Below are 19,417 nucleotides of genomic sequence, written 5' to 3'. Positions count from 1 at the left end.
AGGTTAATTCGACAAAATGGCTCCAACGGCAGAAGCAGATTATAGCTGTCCTGCCAAGCACTGGTTCTGGAAGGCAGTTTTCTTTATCTATTTCTAAAGTCATTTATCATTATTTTTCCTTTGTTGTCGAAGACATCCTTTGAAATTGTACTATGCGTATGAATCTTGTGTTTGCTCATCTGTATGCTTGAATATGCATATTAGAAAATGTTTAAAGTGTATAGAATTATCTATACCCCCCTAAGTATTTTCACATTTTATCAAACTAAACACCACATTAACTACAATTTATAGACTAAAACAAATTAATGTATAATTGTGAACTTTTTGACGTATAAAAATGTATCCATAGTAATGAATTCATGCATTCTAAATTCATCTACCTTTATTCTGAAATTTTTATGTACAGCTGCAAAACTAGCAAACCATCTAGCAAGTCTTGCTCTACCACCTAGGAAGGTGGCTCCCATTTTGATCTCTAGTTTGTGTTCTGCACAGATGTTTCTGTACACCATACCAGCCACTTGGTTATGATGGTTCATGTAATCCTTTCCTGCCAGTATCTTCAACCCTGCATGTCTTGATTGTTTCTGGGGCCTCTTTGTAAAGCCTGCACCTAGGATATTGCTGGGTATGACATCTATTGCTCTGGTGCTCAAGGCCTGCACCTGTGCTTCCATGATCAGTGCTTATGTGCTGTCCTTCAGCCCAGCCCCCTCTATTGGTAGGATTTGTTCATATCAACCACTTCAGCTATCTGTTGCAGGTACATCCAATGCAGGGTTTAGTCCTCCAATGATATTTCCTCTAGTTCCAGCTTCCACTATCTGAGACATTCATTTAGCACTTCATCTCTTAGGGCTACCTTCCTGATGTATTCCTAGGGCTAGGATGTTTCATCTTCCTGATGTATTCTTAGGGCTTGGATGTTTCATCTTCAGTGGTGGCTCTAATGCTCACTAAGCCTCTACCTCCTTCTTTGCACTTAGTGTATAGTGTGTGGATACTAAATTTGGGGTGGAATCCGCCATGTAAAGTGAGTAGCTTCTGTGTTTTTTAACATCACTGATCTGAATTTCTTATTATCTCAGCAGGGTATCTGACTTCTGGCAAAGCATAGCTGTTTAATGCCTGGACCTTGTTCTTACCTTTGAGCTGACTTCTCAGAACTTGCCTAACTTGTTGCAGGTATTTGGCTGTAGCTGTTTCACTTGTGGCCTGTTTGTGGTTGCCATTTGCCTGTGATATTCCAAGGTAGTTGTGGATCTCGTCTATATCTGCTATTCACCATTCTGGGAACGTGATCCCCTCTGGGTGGATACCTTCCCTCTCCTTGTCACCATCCAGCCACATTTCTCCAGCCCACAAATTACATTGCTTTGTCCCTGCTGTAGATCCCGGTGGAGTGGATGGTTTGTTCACTCTTACTATACAAATGATTTCATCTACATACAGGAGGTGGCTGATAGTGGCCCCATTTCTGAGTCGGTATCCATAGCCAGTCTTGTTGAGGGCTGAGGGGTTCAGGCCTATGCAGAACAGCAGGGGGGGGAATAGAGGATCCCCTTTAGTATGTTCCACAGTCTCGGGCGACTATTCTATCAACCAGTAGTTGGTGTTTGGCTCCTTTGGTGTTGGTTTTACAATGCACTTTGGTGCCTGTGTCATGTGTTGATCCGTGTGGCCACTTATTTTCGCTGCTATGAGCTTCCATGTTGTGGAGAGACAGGATACTTCCCAAAAGGTCATTGTGCTGCTAGGTGTTCATGGAGAAAAGTCAGCTTCTTCAGCCAGTAGGTGTGGATCATACCTGGGCTTGGTTTTGTCCAGCTATTCATACCTGAGAGTCTTTGTTCGAGGTCTGCCATTGAGATGTTCGCTAGACCCTGTTCAGGGAGGTTAGCTTGGTCAGCTGCCTCTTTTTCCCAGTCTTGTTCAGTCTCCAGGCTTTTTGGGTTGGCTTATGTGTTGTTGCTCTGCCACTGGGAATACACCTTAGTTGGATCATTGGAGAACAACCAGTTTATTCATCTGGTTTCTATTTATTTGTTGTACCTATCAAGCCGCAAAGTATGGGCTTCCAAGACCTCGGGCTTGGGCCTCTGCTTTTATTTCTGCAGCATTCCCTTCCCAGATGATCCTCTCTGGAGTTCTGAGAGTTGGCTTAATTTTTCCTTGTTGCCATTACTTTGGCTTCCCACCTTCTCTTCCATGGTGGACATTGTCCTCTGTGCGCGTTCTTGACTTCTACCTTGGCCAAGCATCTCAAGGATCACTAATGCTGAACTAAATATCAGCTCATTAGTTTCTGTAATAGGGATTTTACTGAGTGTTGTAATCACTGCAGCCAGGAGATCATCTAGTTGCACCTTACCTAACTTTGCTAGCCTTTGCCAGGGTTGACAGGTTCTCATCTGAGGCATGATTTTATTTCTTAGGTCAGTAGTTCTCTCATTAAGTTTTTCTTGAGTCATTGGGCCTGGGACCCAATATAAGGGGGATTGATGGTGATGTAGTTGCTTGTTGCTCAATGTTGAATGTCAGAATGCCTGTAGCTACAGTAAGTATGCCTGTTAAACCTCAAAGTTATGTTATGTGTGTGTAACATAGTTAATGTTGTATAGAATTGTACTTGACATTACTTCCAAATTTAGGTTAATGTGTAATGGGTGAAACAGCAGCCCTCCTGATGGTTTGCAGTGTTAAATATAGTAAACACAACATATAGTAAACATAGACCTGATTCCAGATCAGTCTTTATTATGTTCCGTACAGATAAACATTGTTTCATCTCATCCTGTCTCCTGGCCCTTATTAACACAACACAGCACTAATTTGAATATCCTACCTGATTGCAATTACTGGAGGTTACATGTGCACATTGAACATGTTCATTCTTAACTCATTTAATATAATGATGAGAGCCCACCTGCCCACACCCATCCTCATGACGTTCTACAGAAGCACCATAAAGAGCGTTCTGACCAGCTGTCTCACTGTGTGGTGTGAAGGCTGGACGAGGTGAGAAGAGTGGTGATAACAGTTCATCGGGGCTCCTCTTTCCTCCATAAAAGACATTTCATCCCAGCACTACATGTCCCAAGCCCGTAACATTATTAATGACCTCTCACACCCCCAATTGGACTGTTCTCCCTGCTGCCCTCTGGGAAGAGGCTTTGAAGCATTAGATGCTGGTCCAGCAGATTACATAACAGCTTCTTCCTCACCACCATCAGACGCTGAACTGTTGAAAAAAACTCTAAAACATGTCACAGACTCTGCATCAAACTGACAACACCAAACCAAAATTTTAATTTTTTTTTTGCGCCATGCTCACATGATCACTGCTGTACTTATAGAAATGGAAATGTCATTAAAGCTGTACTAAACGAAATCTCATTTTGTATACACTCTGTGTACACAAAATTACAATAAAAGTTGTCCGAGTCTAATTAATAAAGCTAAACATGTAATTTTTTTAAAGCCGCAACAGGAAAAGTTGCTGACCTCTGAAAGCATTCTTTTAGTTAGGGTCTAAAGAGCTTATAAGTATAGGGCTCGGGATCCACGTTGCATTGTGGGACGTCGCGGTCATATTGACGGCTACGCAAACGTAAACATAGCTCTGATACAACGTTGTTGTTGAAAGAAGAGACAGAAGTAGAGAGAAAAAAGATGTTAAAATCCCGAAAAGGATCTGGAATTTACCGGGACACATTAAATAGAGAAGCCAGGGACCGGTATGTTGACAAAATCAGCATTATTAATCATTTGGATCCATATAAAGTTCCAAACAATGAGTGGAGCACCGATGAGTGAGCGCCTATACTTCAAAACAGTTCCGAAGCTACAAGTCCTTGGAGTCTCATATGCAGTTCATGAATGGATGGGTTCAGGAGCTGCAGCTCATAAAGCCAGCAAACAGCGGGAACACAGTAATTCGTACGAAGGTAAGCTGTGCTCAGACGGGCTCTGGAACCTGCTAGTTTAGCAACTGCTAACCGCTAGTGCTAACAACCACTCATGCATGTAATGTACTTTTAACTAGCTGCTATGTGTTTCAAAGGTGTAGTTAGTAACGTTAACTGCCAACCCTCCGGGTTGCTCACGTATTTGAGCCTTTTCCCGCTGCCGTTTTTATTATTTTCCCGTAAAAGATCCCAACTTTGAAGGAAAGAAACAATGTAGGCTATAAAATAAAACCGTGCATCTTTAACTTACCAGAATGAAAATGCAGGGAACACACTCTCAATGACATAGGAATACTGTGGAAAGTTATGTTCGGTCGTCTTACAGCCGCGATCCAAGCAAGCCGACGACTCTTTATCTCTGACGCTTGGTCTCCATGGTTACGCGTCCATTCAGGAAAGCGGTGGAAAGTTAACCCATTTTCTATGTTTCCATGGCGATCATGCGTTGAGCTGTTACAGCCCACAATACAGCAACGGTTTACCATGGTTAAAATCAAGTTAAGGTGAAATTAATCAAATTAAAACACGGCTGAGAGGGAGTACAGTACCCGGTAGTCATAGGCAGTAGTCTGAGCAGCGGTAAAAGACGCATTCAACATGGCGGCGACGCGAAGTGCCTACGTCACGACGACCAAGCCCTATTTAGTATTTAGTTTTTATTTGTTTTTTTACAATTACTTTATTATCTGGAATTGTGTTTTTTTATCTAGGTATAAAACAATGTTTTTTCTAATTAAATACACTTTTATAATAATTTGTAATTTGCCAAAAACTGTGTTCTGTGTCATTTCAACAGAAAATTAGATATTATGACAGTTCTTCAGTACTTTATTCACTTTTTATGGAATAGTTTTTACTCTGCAATTGGATGGGTACTTGTACTTACGTATATTAATTGTTATTATCGGTTATTATTATGGGTATCGACCCCTACCTACCCCTGTATATACGGTAGATCTGTAATTTCAGAGGACCGCGCTTCAGCCAATCAGCACCAAGGGGGACGTCTCCGTCACAGTGCGTGTCCGCGCGTGCGCACACACATACGTGTGTGTGTGGTAACTAGCTGTTAGCTTTAGCTAATAGCAGTTGGGTGAGCCACTGAGCCAGACCTCTGAAATGGTTTCACTCAAGCTTCGTTTACGCCAGGAAACAGTGGTTGCTCTTAACATGAGAGGTTCGCTGATAATTTTTTAAGCCTGTCACGATTTGATGCCAAAGAGGATGACGAACTGTACGGACCATACGTTAGCTAGCCCCAACAGAACAGCCAAGCTCCAGGTGAACTACTGTTGGACAGCCTTCCTTTGCTAGCTGCATCCTGAGGAGGAAAGCTCTGAGATTTTACAACGGCTGGATGCGGAAGGAGGATATGAGGCAAGCTCAACAGCTAATGCTAACTGTAAGCTATGCTGGGATCCAGAATTCAAAAGCTTCTCATTTTTGACCGTCGTTTTAACCAACCTTCTTAAAATGAGCTGATATAGCTAAAACGAACATCCTATAGAGAATAGCTTAGAGCTGCCTCGTCTTGGGAAACGTTGCATTTACCCATCATACCGTATGCGGCCTAGCATTAGCCGGTACCTAACGTTAAGAATTCTAAAAGTAAACGCCTGTCAACGGTTATTGAGGCTCGTAGATATTATATCATTTTTATCTTTAACGTTTACAAAGGTTAATTCAGAATAATAGCCCCACCCATCCACATAACCTTTAGAAAGACAGAGATCTTGTGAGGTTAAGCTAAAATGTTTGTTAGCCTGCTAATGCAAATCTAAAACTTAATCTACCTGGCATAGTACTGGCCTAGCCTTACATTTTTGTTTGACAAATATTTCAAGTTTAAAGCTTAGTCATGCTTTTAAAATCTGAAATATATATTTCGTTTATGTTATGTATCCCCTCTAGTCACAGTGTATCACGTGAGTGCACATCTCATTATGGGGGAAATGCATTATTACATATTTTCACTGGTTACTATGAAGATATAAAACATTACAGATTATACAGTGTAAAGCAGTTGGTATACAGCTCTATAATTGAAATTTTAATTTTCTCTCAAAATAATGTAAAGTCAATGATTTGATGCAATCAGATGGGTTTGTTTCTTAAGAAACTTTTAACCAATCTGACTGAATGATCTGGTTGAATTATCTCTGTAAAGTGCCTTTCAATTACAGGTGTTGTGAGCTATATAACTAACAGTGTTTCTGCTTAAAGATGGCATTTTCTATAAAAAAAAATATTGCCCAATAAATCATTATCCTATCTTTCACAGCTGCTGCACAGTATTGATATGTAACAACACCAAACACAGCTCTAAGAACCACACTGCCGGGTTTATTTGTGTGACACATTTCAGTTGCAATTCAAGGTGCTTTACTTAAATAGTAAGTGAAAAGAGCAGAGAGAAAACATTGCTGTTACAAAATGTATTGAGCTACAAACCTAAACTATTTATGTTGTCGTTTACAGCACCATTGTCTCGGAGTTTGTTATAGAAAGGTGGAGCATAAAATTTATATAGAAGCTGCTTGTCTATCTTTGGTTCTGAGCATGCTGGTAGGGCATATGCTAAGCTGTTCAGTGATTAATAAAGAGAAGTATTTTAAAGGGAACACATTTCTTCCTTTTTTATACATTTGATGCATTTATTTGTCTATATAAAGTGCAACTGCAAAGGCTTGATCTAAATTCTTCCTTTATTGTAGCTTTATAAGTCACTCTTTTACACTGTTTCTGAGCTGCGCCTTAGAGAGGCTAGTTTTCATGCAGTCTCTAAATGTAAACAAGGCACATAACACCCAGACACCCTCCATGTCAGGGTTCTTGCCAGCACATTTCAGCCTTGGGTACCGATATGCCCTCAGTTGTCAAGATTACAATGTGATTGCAATGATTAGGGTGTTACGCTTTCAGACATGGTGTTTTGTGGGTTTTTTTGTTTTTTTCTTGCACGCGTGAGAAAACTTTTATTGGAGGACCTTGAGTCAACGCTATGAAAACATTTTATTTTGACAGTTAGCCTGATTTCTATTCAGAAACCAGGTCGTCTGCTGTGTGTGAATGCAAATGTGCCTCCGACCCTGCCGCAGACACTCTGGTGCACCTCAACATCTACATCCGTTCTACATTATGCGTATTTGCTGTTTGGTACCTTACCAGCTTGTTTGTATGACCAATATTGCGGAGAACGACTCATGAGGTTGGAGCAGGTATAAGAGCGAGGTGCACTGGGACCATTTTTTCCACCTGGATCCCCACTCTTTTTCTTGTCCCTCTGTTCTTGCCCCCACTTCCTCACCGCCTCGGCCGTATCTAGAACCACAACAAGTTTGCGATTGTTCCTCTGGTGTTGTGGCATGGAATAACATAGCACAGACCTTTCCCTCAATATTGGGCATAAAACAAAAATATCTGCAACAAGTTCACTGCAACACTCTGCTGCGGTAGTATAACCAGCCCTTAACAGTTTTTTAAGTCTGTGTAACTAGCTTCAATGAGGTGTTGCCAATAGACTGCCCAACCGCCCTTTCACCAACATAAACTCACACTGAGTCATGCACAGTTGCAAACAGGTGACCATATATACACTCCATCCAGTAGACAGAGGGCACAACCTTTGAAAGCAGGGGTGGAGTGGCCATAGGGGCGTCAGGAAGGATTCCCAACAACTGGTCTTTCAAGCTAAACCACCCAATGGTCAAAGTTATTTTCTGTTTGTTTGCAACTGAATATGAAAAAAAAAAAAAAAATGAAATTAACAGGAGTTGGCTAAGTTGACTCCTGAAGAGTCTGTATGCACCTTGGACACTTAGAACTAAAGGCATTTAAGGGAGTATAAAAGTAGATTTGTGAGCCTTTTCACTTTTAAAGTCTGTTCTCTAAAATACAGGGGTTCACTATTAGAAGATGGGATTATGTGCTCTACTTTTATAGTATGAGGAGGACACTGGCAGTAGGTTTCCTGACCAAATGCAGTTGTCTGATCATCTCTTTAGGTAGACTCTGTTGCAGTAATTATTTTTTTTAAATATTGATTCATGCCTGGGTTTTTCGAAGATCCTGCTGGGGTATTTGTCCTTTTAATACTGGAAATGTGTTTCGAGTGATAAAAGGAACTCTTTAAAATTTTCTTTATATCCCTCTAAGGGTTATGCTGCGTTCACACCAAACGTAGCAGGAGCAGCGAGTTAACATGCAAAGTCAATGACCCGCAGTGCGTTTTGAGCAGCAGGCGCAGTGCGTCAGGATCTTTTAAGCATTTGACGTGTGCGCCGAAAAAAAAAAAGAAACCTAAACTCTATTGACCATTGACCACTAAAAGACAAGGTTTAGAAACAGTAGTTGTTATCCTCCTCCAGCTATAAAATCCTCATTGAGGCTTGAAATATGATACCAGTGGCAACCGGTGAAGTTCTAGTGAACTCCAAGCCTATGAGATTTAACATAGTGTTATAAAACACAAAATAGCCTTCATTTGGGCACATTTTTGACACTTTCATTTAGGGGTGTTGTATTGTCGTGTCAGCTGTTTGGACATGAATGTCTTCCTGTTGAGCTATTTTTAGGGGACTGCAGATTTAGTTTTACTTATTGTACACATACACCATTGTATAAAAAAATCATAATATTCTATAAAGCAATGTCATATATTTAGTGTTCTCAAATTAAGATATAGATTGACATGTATATAAAACATAGGTGGTTACACACTTTAGAGAGAAACTGTACCTTCAAGGCACCTACTCGCAAATATTATGGTCCTCATGTCTCTGGCTGCTTTAAGTGTTTATCTTGTTAGGCTTAGTTACTGTTTGAATAATAAATATATACTTACATCTTTAAACCAAACAAAATGCGTTATTGGTAAAAACATAAACAGTACTACAAAGACTATAGATTCACATAGAATGTCAATTTACTCTCTCTGATTTGTCTTGCAGATGAATGCTATTTCACGGGTTCAGTGGAATGCCAAAGTGCCAAAAAGTGACGCTACTAATAACCCAGCTTGGCTTAGGGTAGAGAATAGCAGCTTTGCTACAAAAAAGGTACAAGAATATGCAAGGACTTACAACCTCCACTGAGATCTATAAATATCCACGCCACAGAACTGTTGTCCTTGACACACCAGTCTTGGTCACCATGCTATCCACATTGGAAGTGCCATCATAGGCCGTGGCTCAATCAACTTCATGGTTTTGGGATCTTCAGCCTTGGAGGAAGGATTCCAGCTGTAGTCTAACCCCAAACGGTGAAGATGGGCTCTCAGGCTCTCCAGATATTGAGGCAGGGGGTGTGGGCTTCGCTCACAGGAGGCTGGTATGTGGACCCCCATCAGAGCACGTTCTCAAACTGCTTCCACCTATACCTATGGATTTTTCTCCTGGCCTTCCCCTTTCTTCTGTACATGGTAAGAAAACAGTTACATTGGCAGCCATGTTTTTGCAGTCATTTCTTTTCAAATATTGTCTACTTAACGGAATATTTCTTCATTTGATGTGGCAACATCTTATACATTCAACACAATAATTATCAGGCCTCTACATTTGCTAAACATGGTTTAGGTGTAATAGTAGTTTGGGATTTTTAGTACATTTGAATTGTTCTTTTCTTTTTCTTAGGAGTAGCTCCACAACATAACTTCAAAGATTAATTATATAATGGATATAAAATTTTAATTTTTCTTAGCTTCTTTCTACTCATCTGGTTAAAAACCTTTCACACATAAATATATATATTTACAACTATAGATGTTCTGTATTTGTTCAGTATCTGGGAAGAGTTATTTTTAAGGATTTATGGTGCAGCCATTATAATGTAGAATAAAACAGTATTTCAGCAGAACAATATATAAAAAAAAAGTCTAACAGCTACTCATATAAATTTAAAAAACAAAACTTAGAGTGCAACAACAGTTTAAACATTCAAAAAATGCCAATCAAAAGAGCAGCAGCTACAAAGTACTTTGATACTTTAACACAAGTAGACAACACATTACAGTAGTATTTGGCCAATTTTAGTATTGCTCATCATTTAAGAGAACAAAGGCAAATTCTTTTTCAAGAGGATGAGCTTTTCTGCTATTTGAAGTCTCCTAACTAGAACTAACCAGCAAATCTCTGTTTTAATTCCTATTTTAAATTACATGGTATTGGATGGGTGTCTGGACTCCAATACTTGCCGATACCGATGGCAGCATTTTCGGCAGTATCTGAGAGAACTCTGTTAACACCATCAGTTGAGTGTGGATAGATATTCCTAAACAAGATACACACCAACATAAACAAAATGCTGGAATAGTTCTAGGTAGATAGAGGGTAGATTGTAGAGCCAAGTTAAACTTTTAATCACGGCTCATAAATTGTTTGATGGACCAATAAACTAGAGGTAGGGCCCTGTTTTTCTTTATCCAATTCAAAGCCAGTTTTGCTGTATTATGCTTTATTATCATTTGCAACACCCAGTTGCTTCCAATTTTGACCTTTTGTCTCGAACTACCGTATCACCATCAGATTAAATTAAACTGCCTATGATCAGTTACAGGGCCACTGCTGTCTGTCCACCATAACAAAGGGTGTGGGTCCTGATTTTTCTAATCCTCTGCTGTTCTTTTCCACTTCCCCTCAGGCTCTTCCCCCTAGCTTGGTAGTGGCAGGCGTGTACTCTGCTGTGGTAGCAATCTTTTTTACTGCCATTAAGGTGGTAAACTACCGACTTCACGCCATGTTTGACCTCGGTGAGATTGTCGAGAAGAAGCAGGCCTCTCTCACAGCTGACGCCCCGAGGACAGACGAAGGAGATGATGGGTCAGGAGTTCATGATGGGAATCAGCATAGGTTTGAAGATATAAATGAGTAGAATTTTGGGGAAACAAATTTTTCATGTTTTTTTACCATTACTTTTTTCCTTTTTCAGAGATAGTCATGTTGGTGTGGAGATGACTGTGTTTCGGAAGGTGAACTCGACTCCTCCAGTCCGTTGCAGCTCCCAGCATTCTCTGTTTGGATTGAACCAAGTGTCGGTGAGGATTGACGGGTTTCATGCTTTTTTTGCAGTGGTAGAAAAGCAGTTCTCTTATCATTAGTTTTCAAAAATGATAATTTTTTTTACCTTGCTGTTATTGCATAGTTACTTAGTATTGCTGTAAATCAATATTCTTAATATTCTGTATTTTTGACTTGATTTATCAGGAGTTTTTGCCCCAGCTGGAAGATGCAGGAGGCTCTAAGGGTAAGCATTTAAATGAATCTAAATCCTTGTGCGTTTCTTTTTTATTTACTTTATGCCATGTTATGTCAGATTCCACAAACCTTTCTGATGTCTTTTTTTATGCTTCAGATGTCAAAGAATTAACACAGGGACAAGGAAGCAACAATGTAATCGTGACTTCAGCCCATCGAGCGATTATACGTCAGAGCTCTCAGGACACACAAAGTAAGTTTGCTATTTTTCTGGGATTCAGAAAAAAACTGTTGTCGGCTGAGCAGTTCCTAATCCTTGCATGTGTAAAAATAACTCTGCCTTAAAACATCTCTACAGACTCGCACAAATCCTTTGAAGAAATAAAAGTACTTCATGAAACTCTGCTGTGTCCTGTTAAGCCCAACTTGTATTCCAGGGTTTTAGCACAGTCTGGAAAAACACTGGGAAAGCAGGGGCTGTTTTATTAATATAGTTTCTAGGTCTGGATCCATTTCAGTACCAGACTTTATTCAATATCACTTAGTATCAATGGCATGTCCTCTAAATCCTTGGTTCTGTATGAACTTCCTTCCTCTTTTTCATCATTCTTTTTGTTCTTCTTTCCTTGTGTCCCTCCCTCCTAGTTTTCTTTTTAATCTTTTCTACATTTCAATAGTTCATTCTAGTCTGCTTTGGATTTTGCTTTTCGCAACTTCGATTTCTACTTTCTGACCTTTTTTCCTTTTGTCCTTTTCTCTTTTTTCCATTTGTCAGTCCTGCCTTTGATCCTTTTTCTATTTTACTTCTCCTTTCTTCCTTTTGTGTCTTTCTGTGTTGGCCTTGTATATTTCCTCTGACCTTGGGTGATGTTTCCTTTCTTTATTAACTTCCTTACTTGTTTTTCATGGTCTATATTTAAATCCTGAGCATCACAGGCATTTTTTCAATAAATTCATAAAGAACTGATGTAATTTGCATTTGAAAGTCATAAAGGATAAAGAAGAATTTTTAAAATAGGTTTTTATTTGAAAGGTTAGTGGAATCCCAGGTGGTGTGTGTGTGTATTTCAGTCTGATTCGTGTGTCTTTTCTTGTTCAGGGGTGCCCAGTGCAGTTCAGTCCTGCATTTCCACCTCTTTGGACTTCCCTGTTCTGACTGGGGTGACGGCGGGACTTGAAGACCCTGGAGGGTGCCTGTCCATCCCCCCTTCACCTTTAAGTCAAGAAGATGGAGGGGAGAAGGAGCAGCTGGAGGACTTGCCAAAAAAGTCAACTAATCAAAACACCAAGGACAATGGGTTGGGGACCTTCTCTTTACTTGGCCCCTCTGCTGAATCTGGGAGCTTAGGGGATACACCCCTTAGTCCTCTTATTAAGAGCAGTTTAAGTGAGGAGCTGAGTGAAAACCTAATGGGTCTGGGTCTGGACCCTGGAGCTTTTGCTCCTGGAACTGAGCTCCCAGGCAGCCGCAGTGGGGTGGCGTTAGCTGCTGGGTCCACAGACAGCTGCTTCAGCGCAGGCGGAGCTACCACAGACCGTGAGACACTAAGCACTGTGAGCAGTTACCGCTCTGAGAAAACAGACTCCACTCAGTTAGAAAGTCCTTCATTGAGCCAGTCACGGCCAACAGATGGACAGACGCCCGCCTTAGCACCAGTGGTAGATTCTAATGTTCTGAACAACACAGAAGACACAACTGGACAGGGTGGCAGTGACACTGACAATCTGTCAGACAGCGTGCTACTTCGTTCCCCTTCTAAAGAGTTATCCATCAGCCAAGGGCTGGACCGGACACTTGTTGAAGAGGATTTACCCCCTGCACCCTCTGATATTGCACAGCCCCCCCTCCAGAACTCTTCCCCTTCAAGTAGTGGCCACTCAGAGGTTTGTGACCTGGACAAAAAAAGCTATGGTCCTCCTCTCCCGCCGCCACGGCAGGCCAATTCGGTGCCTTCAGGGCTGGCCCTGGGTCTGGTGTGTTCTGAGCCTGCTTTGCCCATTTCCTCTACCCCTCTGTTACTGTCTGACCCCCCTGTGCTCCAAGCCCAGCAGGTTGTTCGTCCTAAAGACTTAAAGCTGCTGCGGGCCAGCGGCGGAAGCATGGGCCACAGACCGGGCAGAAGGAAAGCTCCTAGAAGGCGCACAGGAGCAGGCAGCAGTAGTTTCGACTGTGGTTCTTACAGGCGACACCACAATCACAGGCAACACAGAGATTACATCCCAGTGCGCAGCCGTTTGGGGGCTAAGGCGTACAGCGAAAGTTTATTTGAAGACTCAACTGATGAGGACGATGGCAGTGACATGAGCGCAGGGTCCAGCCTGGGGTCCCAGCGCAGATACAGCTCAGACGAGGACAACGACAATGACGATGACTCAAGTTCCTCTACCTCTTGCTACTCCTCCGACCTTGCCAACACAGACATTACATCCCTTCTCTCCAATGCTGCTCAACTTCCCCCACAAAGAGAAGGGGATTTACCCGAACCCTCCGCCCCATCTCACCCTCGTGCTGCTCAGCGCTCCTCTAGCACAGCGAGTGCCAAGACTCATGCAAGAGTACTTAGTATGGACGGGGCTGGTGGCGGCCAGAGCAACGCGGCAACAACTCCTACTACACTTCTTACGATGCCCTCAACATCAACCCCAGCTCCTCGCACTCTTGCAATGTCCAAGTCTGATCTGGAAGCGAGGACTGTACACGCCGACGGCTTCCCTGGAGGCCATCATCATCGGCTGGATTCTCTTGGAGGTTCTTGGACTGGCAACCAGATGGGTTGGAGGGCAGGAGAGCTGGTTGAAGAAGGAGCTGTGGGTGGAGGTTAGTTGATCTGAAATTTTGTGATTATTTTTCTCAACTAATTACTATAAAACAAATGGTTGAAGCTAAAACTGCCCACTGAGTAGTTCTGGATAGAGTTTACTGTCAAAGCCACGCTGTCATGACTGATTGCAGCAGTTTTAGTCAATCAGGGGTTCTGCTGGCCACTAAAAATGTGGCTGTTCTGATTTTGCCATCTAAAATCCACATCAATCTAGAGCAGAATGGATTGTCAGTTGATGAAAAGTCAAACTGATCTAGGCAGGTTTAAAAGTAAAAGAATTTGAATCAAACTTCATTGACCTTTAGAAAGATAAGAAATGTATATACCGTAATCAACAACCGTGATAAGTGAAAACATCAATTCAAAAAAATAACCGAAAAAAACAAATATAAATTTGAACTCGTTTACCCATGATTGAAGAAAAAACGGCAAATATTTTGAAAACGCTCTGTCTGCGAAAAGCCGTGGCGGATACGCTGCTCTTCCGCAGCCAGTGGAACCAGGGGGAACACAGACAACATTTAGCTTTTTTTTTTTTTCGCATCAGGTGAGCAAAGTTATTTACAAGCAGCAACAAGGGGGGGGAACAACATTAAAGCCAATGCTTTCTATTGCCAGAGAAGGATTATTCAGGGACACAATCAGGCTGGCTATGAGTAAATAGAATTTATCTTTTGGAATATAATAGTGTTCTACCCCCTAAATTCGTTGCGGTAAGTGTGGCTAAATTTTGGTTTAGTCTAGCACATGAACTGCTAGTTTATTAGTTTTATTGTAAAGATGTAATGAGACATACTTGGAAAAGGTCAGGAGGTGTGAATGCTTTTGAATTCTTGGAGGAAAAAATATATTTAAGAGCACTATATGTATTACCTTGATTATTATTACGATGTCATATTATGTCAAGTTGGTTTTAACTGTGAAAGGGTCTTTGTTTGAGGGAAATGCAATTCCTCTGCTGGAAGTGAGTGGAAAGGGGGAACTTATTAAGAGCCAACGTTTTTTGCTAATCAAAGCTGTAAATCAACATGTTGACATCACATCCCTGGAGTGGTGCTAAAATCTTTAATTGTGTCTCAGCTTCAGGCTTTAAACTTTAATGAGTTACCATAAAGGACAATAGTTCCTGTAACATGAGGGCAAGTTGGCTGTGTTTGAGATTAAACAGTAAAAAATGGCTCTAATGCCAGACAAAGGGCTTAAACTGCAACCGGAAGGATTTTTATTTTCAGCAGCAGCAACTTAAAGGGAAAGATTTCATGTTCCACTTTCGCACCTAAAGAAAGATGTTTAAACCATGACGGTTCTGCTGACTTTAGCAGCAAGCAGGTGTTGCATTCCTGATGAGCGAAGTAGAAAAACAAGATTTGCTGGTTAGAAAGCTGTTCTTACTACCCTTCGATTGTTATTTATTTAGTAGAAGCAGAAAACCCAGATGAAGTTTAAACGCACCAAATTATCTATTTTCTATTTCTCTGTTATGGAAAAATGATTAGTTACAATTATTTTCATATATTCAATGAAATTGAGATATTGATTATTGAAAACTTTAAACAATATTATCTTTTGGTGGTCAAACAAAGAGAAAAAGAGAAGAGAAGAGACAAATTTCTCTATTGGGAGACAAATGAAGTGATAAGAAAAATATCCGCTTGATTAACGAGTCTGCAGCAGAGAGATATGAGGGTTGCTTGATTTGCACCAGAAAACAGAGTGAACTGTGGAGGCATAAGATAATCGATAATTTTATCTTTATGATCGTTAAAATTCTAGATCATAATTGAGATTGAAATATGATTAATCAGCAGACCCCATTTTCTATAAGTAAAAGATTTTAAGTGCCTTCAGCTTTAGCTCCCGTTACAGTAGATAACAACTTTCATGTTGTATTCCAAGCACTACTTATGTCTTGTGCACTCTTGGCATCAAGTATTTTTGTGCCTTTTTCACACTTGATCTTGAACTTTTCTCCTTGACAACCTGCTGAGATTTGTTACGTCTCCTATAGACATGTGTATGGCTCTTCCTTTTTGACTTATTTTGTGCAAACCTATTGTATCTCCTGCTGATTGGAGGTACACTATTTTTATTGATACATAAATAAGAAAACTAATCTCATAATGGTAAACATACACAGTGCCTTAGTTACAAATAAAGACTGCTTGTGCATTCAGAGAGAGACATTTTTCAGGGTATAGTATGCAACTAGGTCCCTTTTTTAACTCATTTATTTATTGAAAACTTGGCTTTCTCTCCTTGTTTAAAATTCAATTTCTTAATTCAGTTCTGATAGCATTGATATACAGCAGTTTAAACATTGTTGACCATTAGCAGCAGTTAGCAACACCAGATGCTTATCTTTAGAGAAAGTTATGCTACTGTTTTTGGTGTGATGGGGTTATATAATAGTAACAAAAGTCTTTAGAACAATTGCTTAATTAATCATTAAGCAATAGTGTAATGGTTACTTATTTTCCTCCTCATATAGCTCGGTCTTTATGGTAATTTTTTTTTTTTTTTTTCGTAGTTAACAATCCCCATTTTCTCAAGGCATTAGCGTCTGATACACGCTTTTGAAACCCACATTGACACCATGTTACAGAATATTTTAATTCAGTTTACACCCCTTTGATTGACCACTTTCTTGTTGGATTTCAAGCCTCTTTGCTGCTCCTCATAATTTAAAAGTGATAGATTGAAGGTGTTTTTAAAACCTATTATAGATTTCTTTTCTGGCTTGTATTAAGCTTATGTGTAAAGTTTTAACAGCAATTAGTTTTGTATTTAGGTAATTTATTGGTGAAATTTTAGTTTGAAAGATAAAAGAACAAAAATTATATCCCCAACATCAAGTTAAAATCTCTAGCTGAGATGTGAAGTGCTAAAGAGAGCATTACCAGGGCATTATTAGCTCATCTTTTCAATGTGAGATTTATTATTGATAAAAGTTTGCTTTCAGTATGTAAAACGGTAAGATCAAAAGAACTTACACCCTCACTTCTGAGATGAAGCTAATGCTTTATGATAAAGATGGTTGGATATAAAAGCAGGGAGCCTGGTTGAGCCTACTTTAAGCTGGGAGCGTAATCTATTTTTCATGTTCAAAGCTGAATAATATATTTTGGGCCCACACCAAAGTGCCAGCTTTCTGTCATGCCAGAGTTATGAGTCTGTTGTGACTGTAGGCAACGAAATGTGTGTTCACAGAAAATACAGGAAAAAAGATTACTTTTAGTTTGGAACTAGTGTGTTTCATTTTAAGGCATCATTGTCCAATTTTATACTCTGCCTACATAAGTGGATGTGGCTTCATTAGATGAATCATTACCAGACTATTAGATTGCTATCCACTTTTGATGTTGGCTTTAGCTGCTGTTAGATTGGCATTATTGTTATAGTCAAAATAACTGATCTGAAGTAACTGATACCATTGTCCAGCTCTGGGCCCCGAGGATGGGAACAAACACGAATCCATAACGAGTGTGAAGAGGACCCAGGCAATACGGCGGAGGCATAACGCTGGGAGCAACCCTACCCCACCACCTTCAACAATGGGATCCCCACCCAGGTAAGTCATTTCGGTAGACATGAGTAAAACTTTTTCTAAGAGTCTAAGTTCTAAGATCAGCAAATAAATCTGGCAAGGGTAAAATGGTGTTGAAATCAGTGGGGGCAAAAAAAAAAGTAACCTTTGGAAAATTCAGTTTACTATAAGAACAGCAGGCATGGTTCATTTATTTTCTTTTGGCTTCTTCCAGCCTCCAAGACCTTCAGCGAGTTCGAACCTCCTCTCATTCACGCACCCGCACGCTTCCATCAGCGTTACAGTTTGCGTCTTCACTCCTACTCCCCCGCAGCGGCATCCATGAGGCCTCCACCTTTGACGACACATCAGAGGGAGCAGTGCACTATTTCTATGATGAAAGTGGTGAGTCAGTGGCTTTAAAGGAATCATTCAGGGGTTGCATTGTGGCCAAGTAGGGAGGAGTATTTGTCTGGCAATCTGGATTAATATTTGATTCCAGCTCCCCTGCCTGTGTGAAGTCTTTGGATACAGTCCTGGTCCAATAATTAATAGAATTAAAAACTTGTAAATGCATAGTCTGATATTTAATCAGATTAATCAGATCAGATTATGACATTCCTGGTAAAAATCAATCTGAGTACTAAGAAAAAAACACACTGCAAACATTGTAGAGGTTGATTTCCTCCGATGTTGAGCCTGATACACATGATGTTGAAATGCATCTGGTGTGCCGTATCTGTTAGATGTAACTGGCATTTCAGATTTGGAAAGAAAAGCAGAACTATACTGTGCATCTTTATAAAAACAACAAAGGTACACACATGGGCAGCAACAAATTAATATTCAATTGAATAATACATCTTCCTCACTGACGTCATTTATGTTGGTTGTTGTGTCACAGGAGTGAAGAGATCCTACACTTTTGGACCTGCTGGTGGTGGCTATGAGGATCCAGTACAGTAAGTTAAAATACTTTATAGACTGCATTATTTATGCTCTATACCACAGATTTAATCCATTCCTGAAAAAATGCTTTGCAGTAAATTGTGAAAATTTGAATGTTGCAGAGAAAGAGAGAGGCAGTCCCAGTCATCAAGCTTCACCTCCACTGAAGTTCAGGATGGAGCACCAGTCCTGTCCATCCTCCAGCCCAGACCCGTGGTTCTCCAGGGCATGCAGGTTCGCCGGGTGCCCCTGGAAATGCCTGAGGTTAGCATTCTTCAATGGCGTAATTAACAGATTATTCTAGGTAGATTGTGATGTTAAATAGAAAATCTCTTCATTGTCCCACAATGGGGAAATTCTGGAGTTTTTTTGCTGTTGTTGTTATTAACCAGATTTTAATTGTTTTCTAGTTTGATCTTGATCACGAATCCCTCCAAGAATCTCATGAAAACACTCTGATGATTGAGGAGAAAGCCAAGCCTAAACAGTACTATCGGTTTTGGGTCCTACCTGGCAAGTGGCTTAGAGTTCGATACGATCGACTGGCTCTTCTAGCTCTGTTGGACAGGTAGGAAAAAGTGTTGGATAATGAAAAGATGGGAATTGGTGTTGCAGTTTTTTTATTAATTGGACAAATCTAATATTTTTATTAGTTGTGTATTTAGTTTCCAGTCTTTAATTTTTAAGTGTTCATAATTTTACTCCATTCCTAAAACTATAAAATAAGGAGCTACATATTTTATTATTATTGTCTATTAACACTAATGATGAATTCGGTGAGTACAGAGTTGTTTCTTAGCTGGGTTAGTTTAACAGCTGTGTGTGACTGATGGTTTAATCCTTTTTTTATTGTTTTCACTTAAATGTTTCTTTTTTAAATAGCAATCTGATATCCAGGAATTGTAACAGCTGGTATATGCCACTTTATCCATCTCAAAAAGCTTTCATTATTCAAAAGGCATT

General features: G+C 40.3%; 1 protein-coding gene across 2 annotated transcripts in view; it reads left to right on the top strand.

Annotated features, from left to right (window-relative positions):
• The first annotated feature begins 5,009 nt into the window (after positions 1–5,009).
• LOC119775828 (pecanex-like protein 1) overlaps positions 5,010–19,417 on the top strand; it is a 31,828-nt gene continuing 17,420 nt past the window's right edge. For both annotated transcript variants that reach the window (XM_038273917.1, XM_038273916.1), the window contains exons 1-12: positions 5,010–5,373; positions 8,921–9,390; positions 10,608–10,816; positions 10,896–11,001; positions 11,171–11,210; positions 11,319–11,414; positions 12,261–13,979; positions 17,422–17,551; positions 17,742–17,911; positions 18,411–18,468; positions 18,577–18,718; positions 18,865–19,022. In XM_038273917.1, coding sequence (XP_038129845.1) covers positions 9,238–9,390; positions 10,608–10,816; positions 10,896–11,001; positions 11,171–11,210; positions 11,319–11,414; positions 12,261–13,979; positions 17,422–17,551; positions 17,742–17,911; positions 18,411–18,468; positions 18,577–18,718; positions 18,865–19,022 — 2,981 coding nt within the window. In that variant the 5' untranslated portion in view covers positions 5,010–5,373; positions 8,921–9,237. The remainder of the gene's footprint in view (positions 5,374–8,920; positions 9,391–10,607; positions 10,817–10,895; positions 11,002–11,170; positions 11,211–11,318; positions 11,415–12,260; positions 13,980–17,421; positions 17,552–17,741; positions 17,912–18,410; positions 18,469–18,576; positions 18,719–18,864; positions 19,023–19,417) is intronic.

Source organism: Cyprinodon tularosa, unplaced genomic scaffold, assembly GCF_016077235.1.
Source record: "Cyprinodon tularosa strain WSP-4 unplaced genomic scaffold, ASM1607723v1 ctg9, whole genome shotgun sequence".
In the NCBI taxonomy this organism is placed as follows: Eukaryota; Metazoa; Chordata; class Actinopteri; order Cyprinodontiformes; family Cyprinodontidae; genus Cyprinodon; species Cyprinodon tularosa.
Note: the sequence above shows the minus strand (reverse complement) of the source record. Positions and strands in the feature narration are given on the sequence as shown.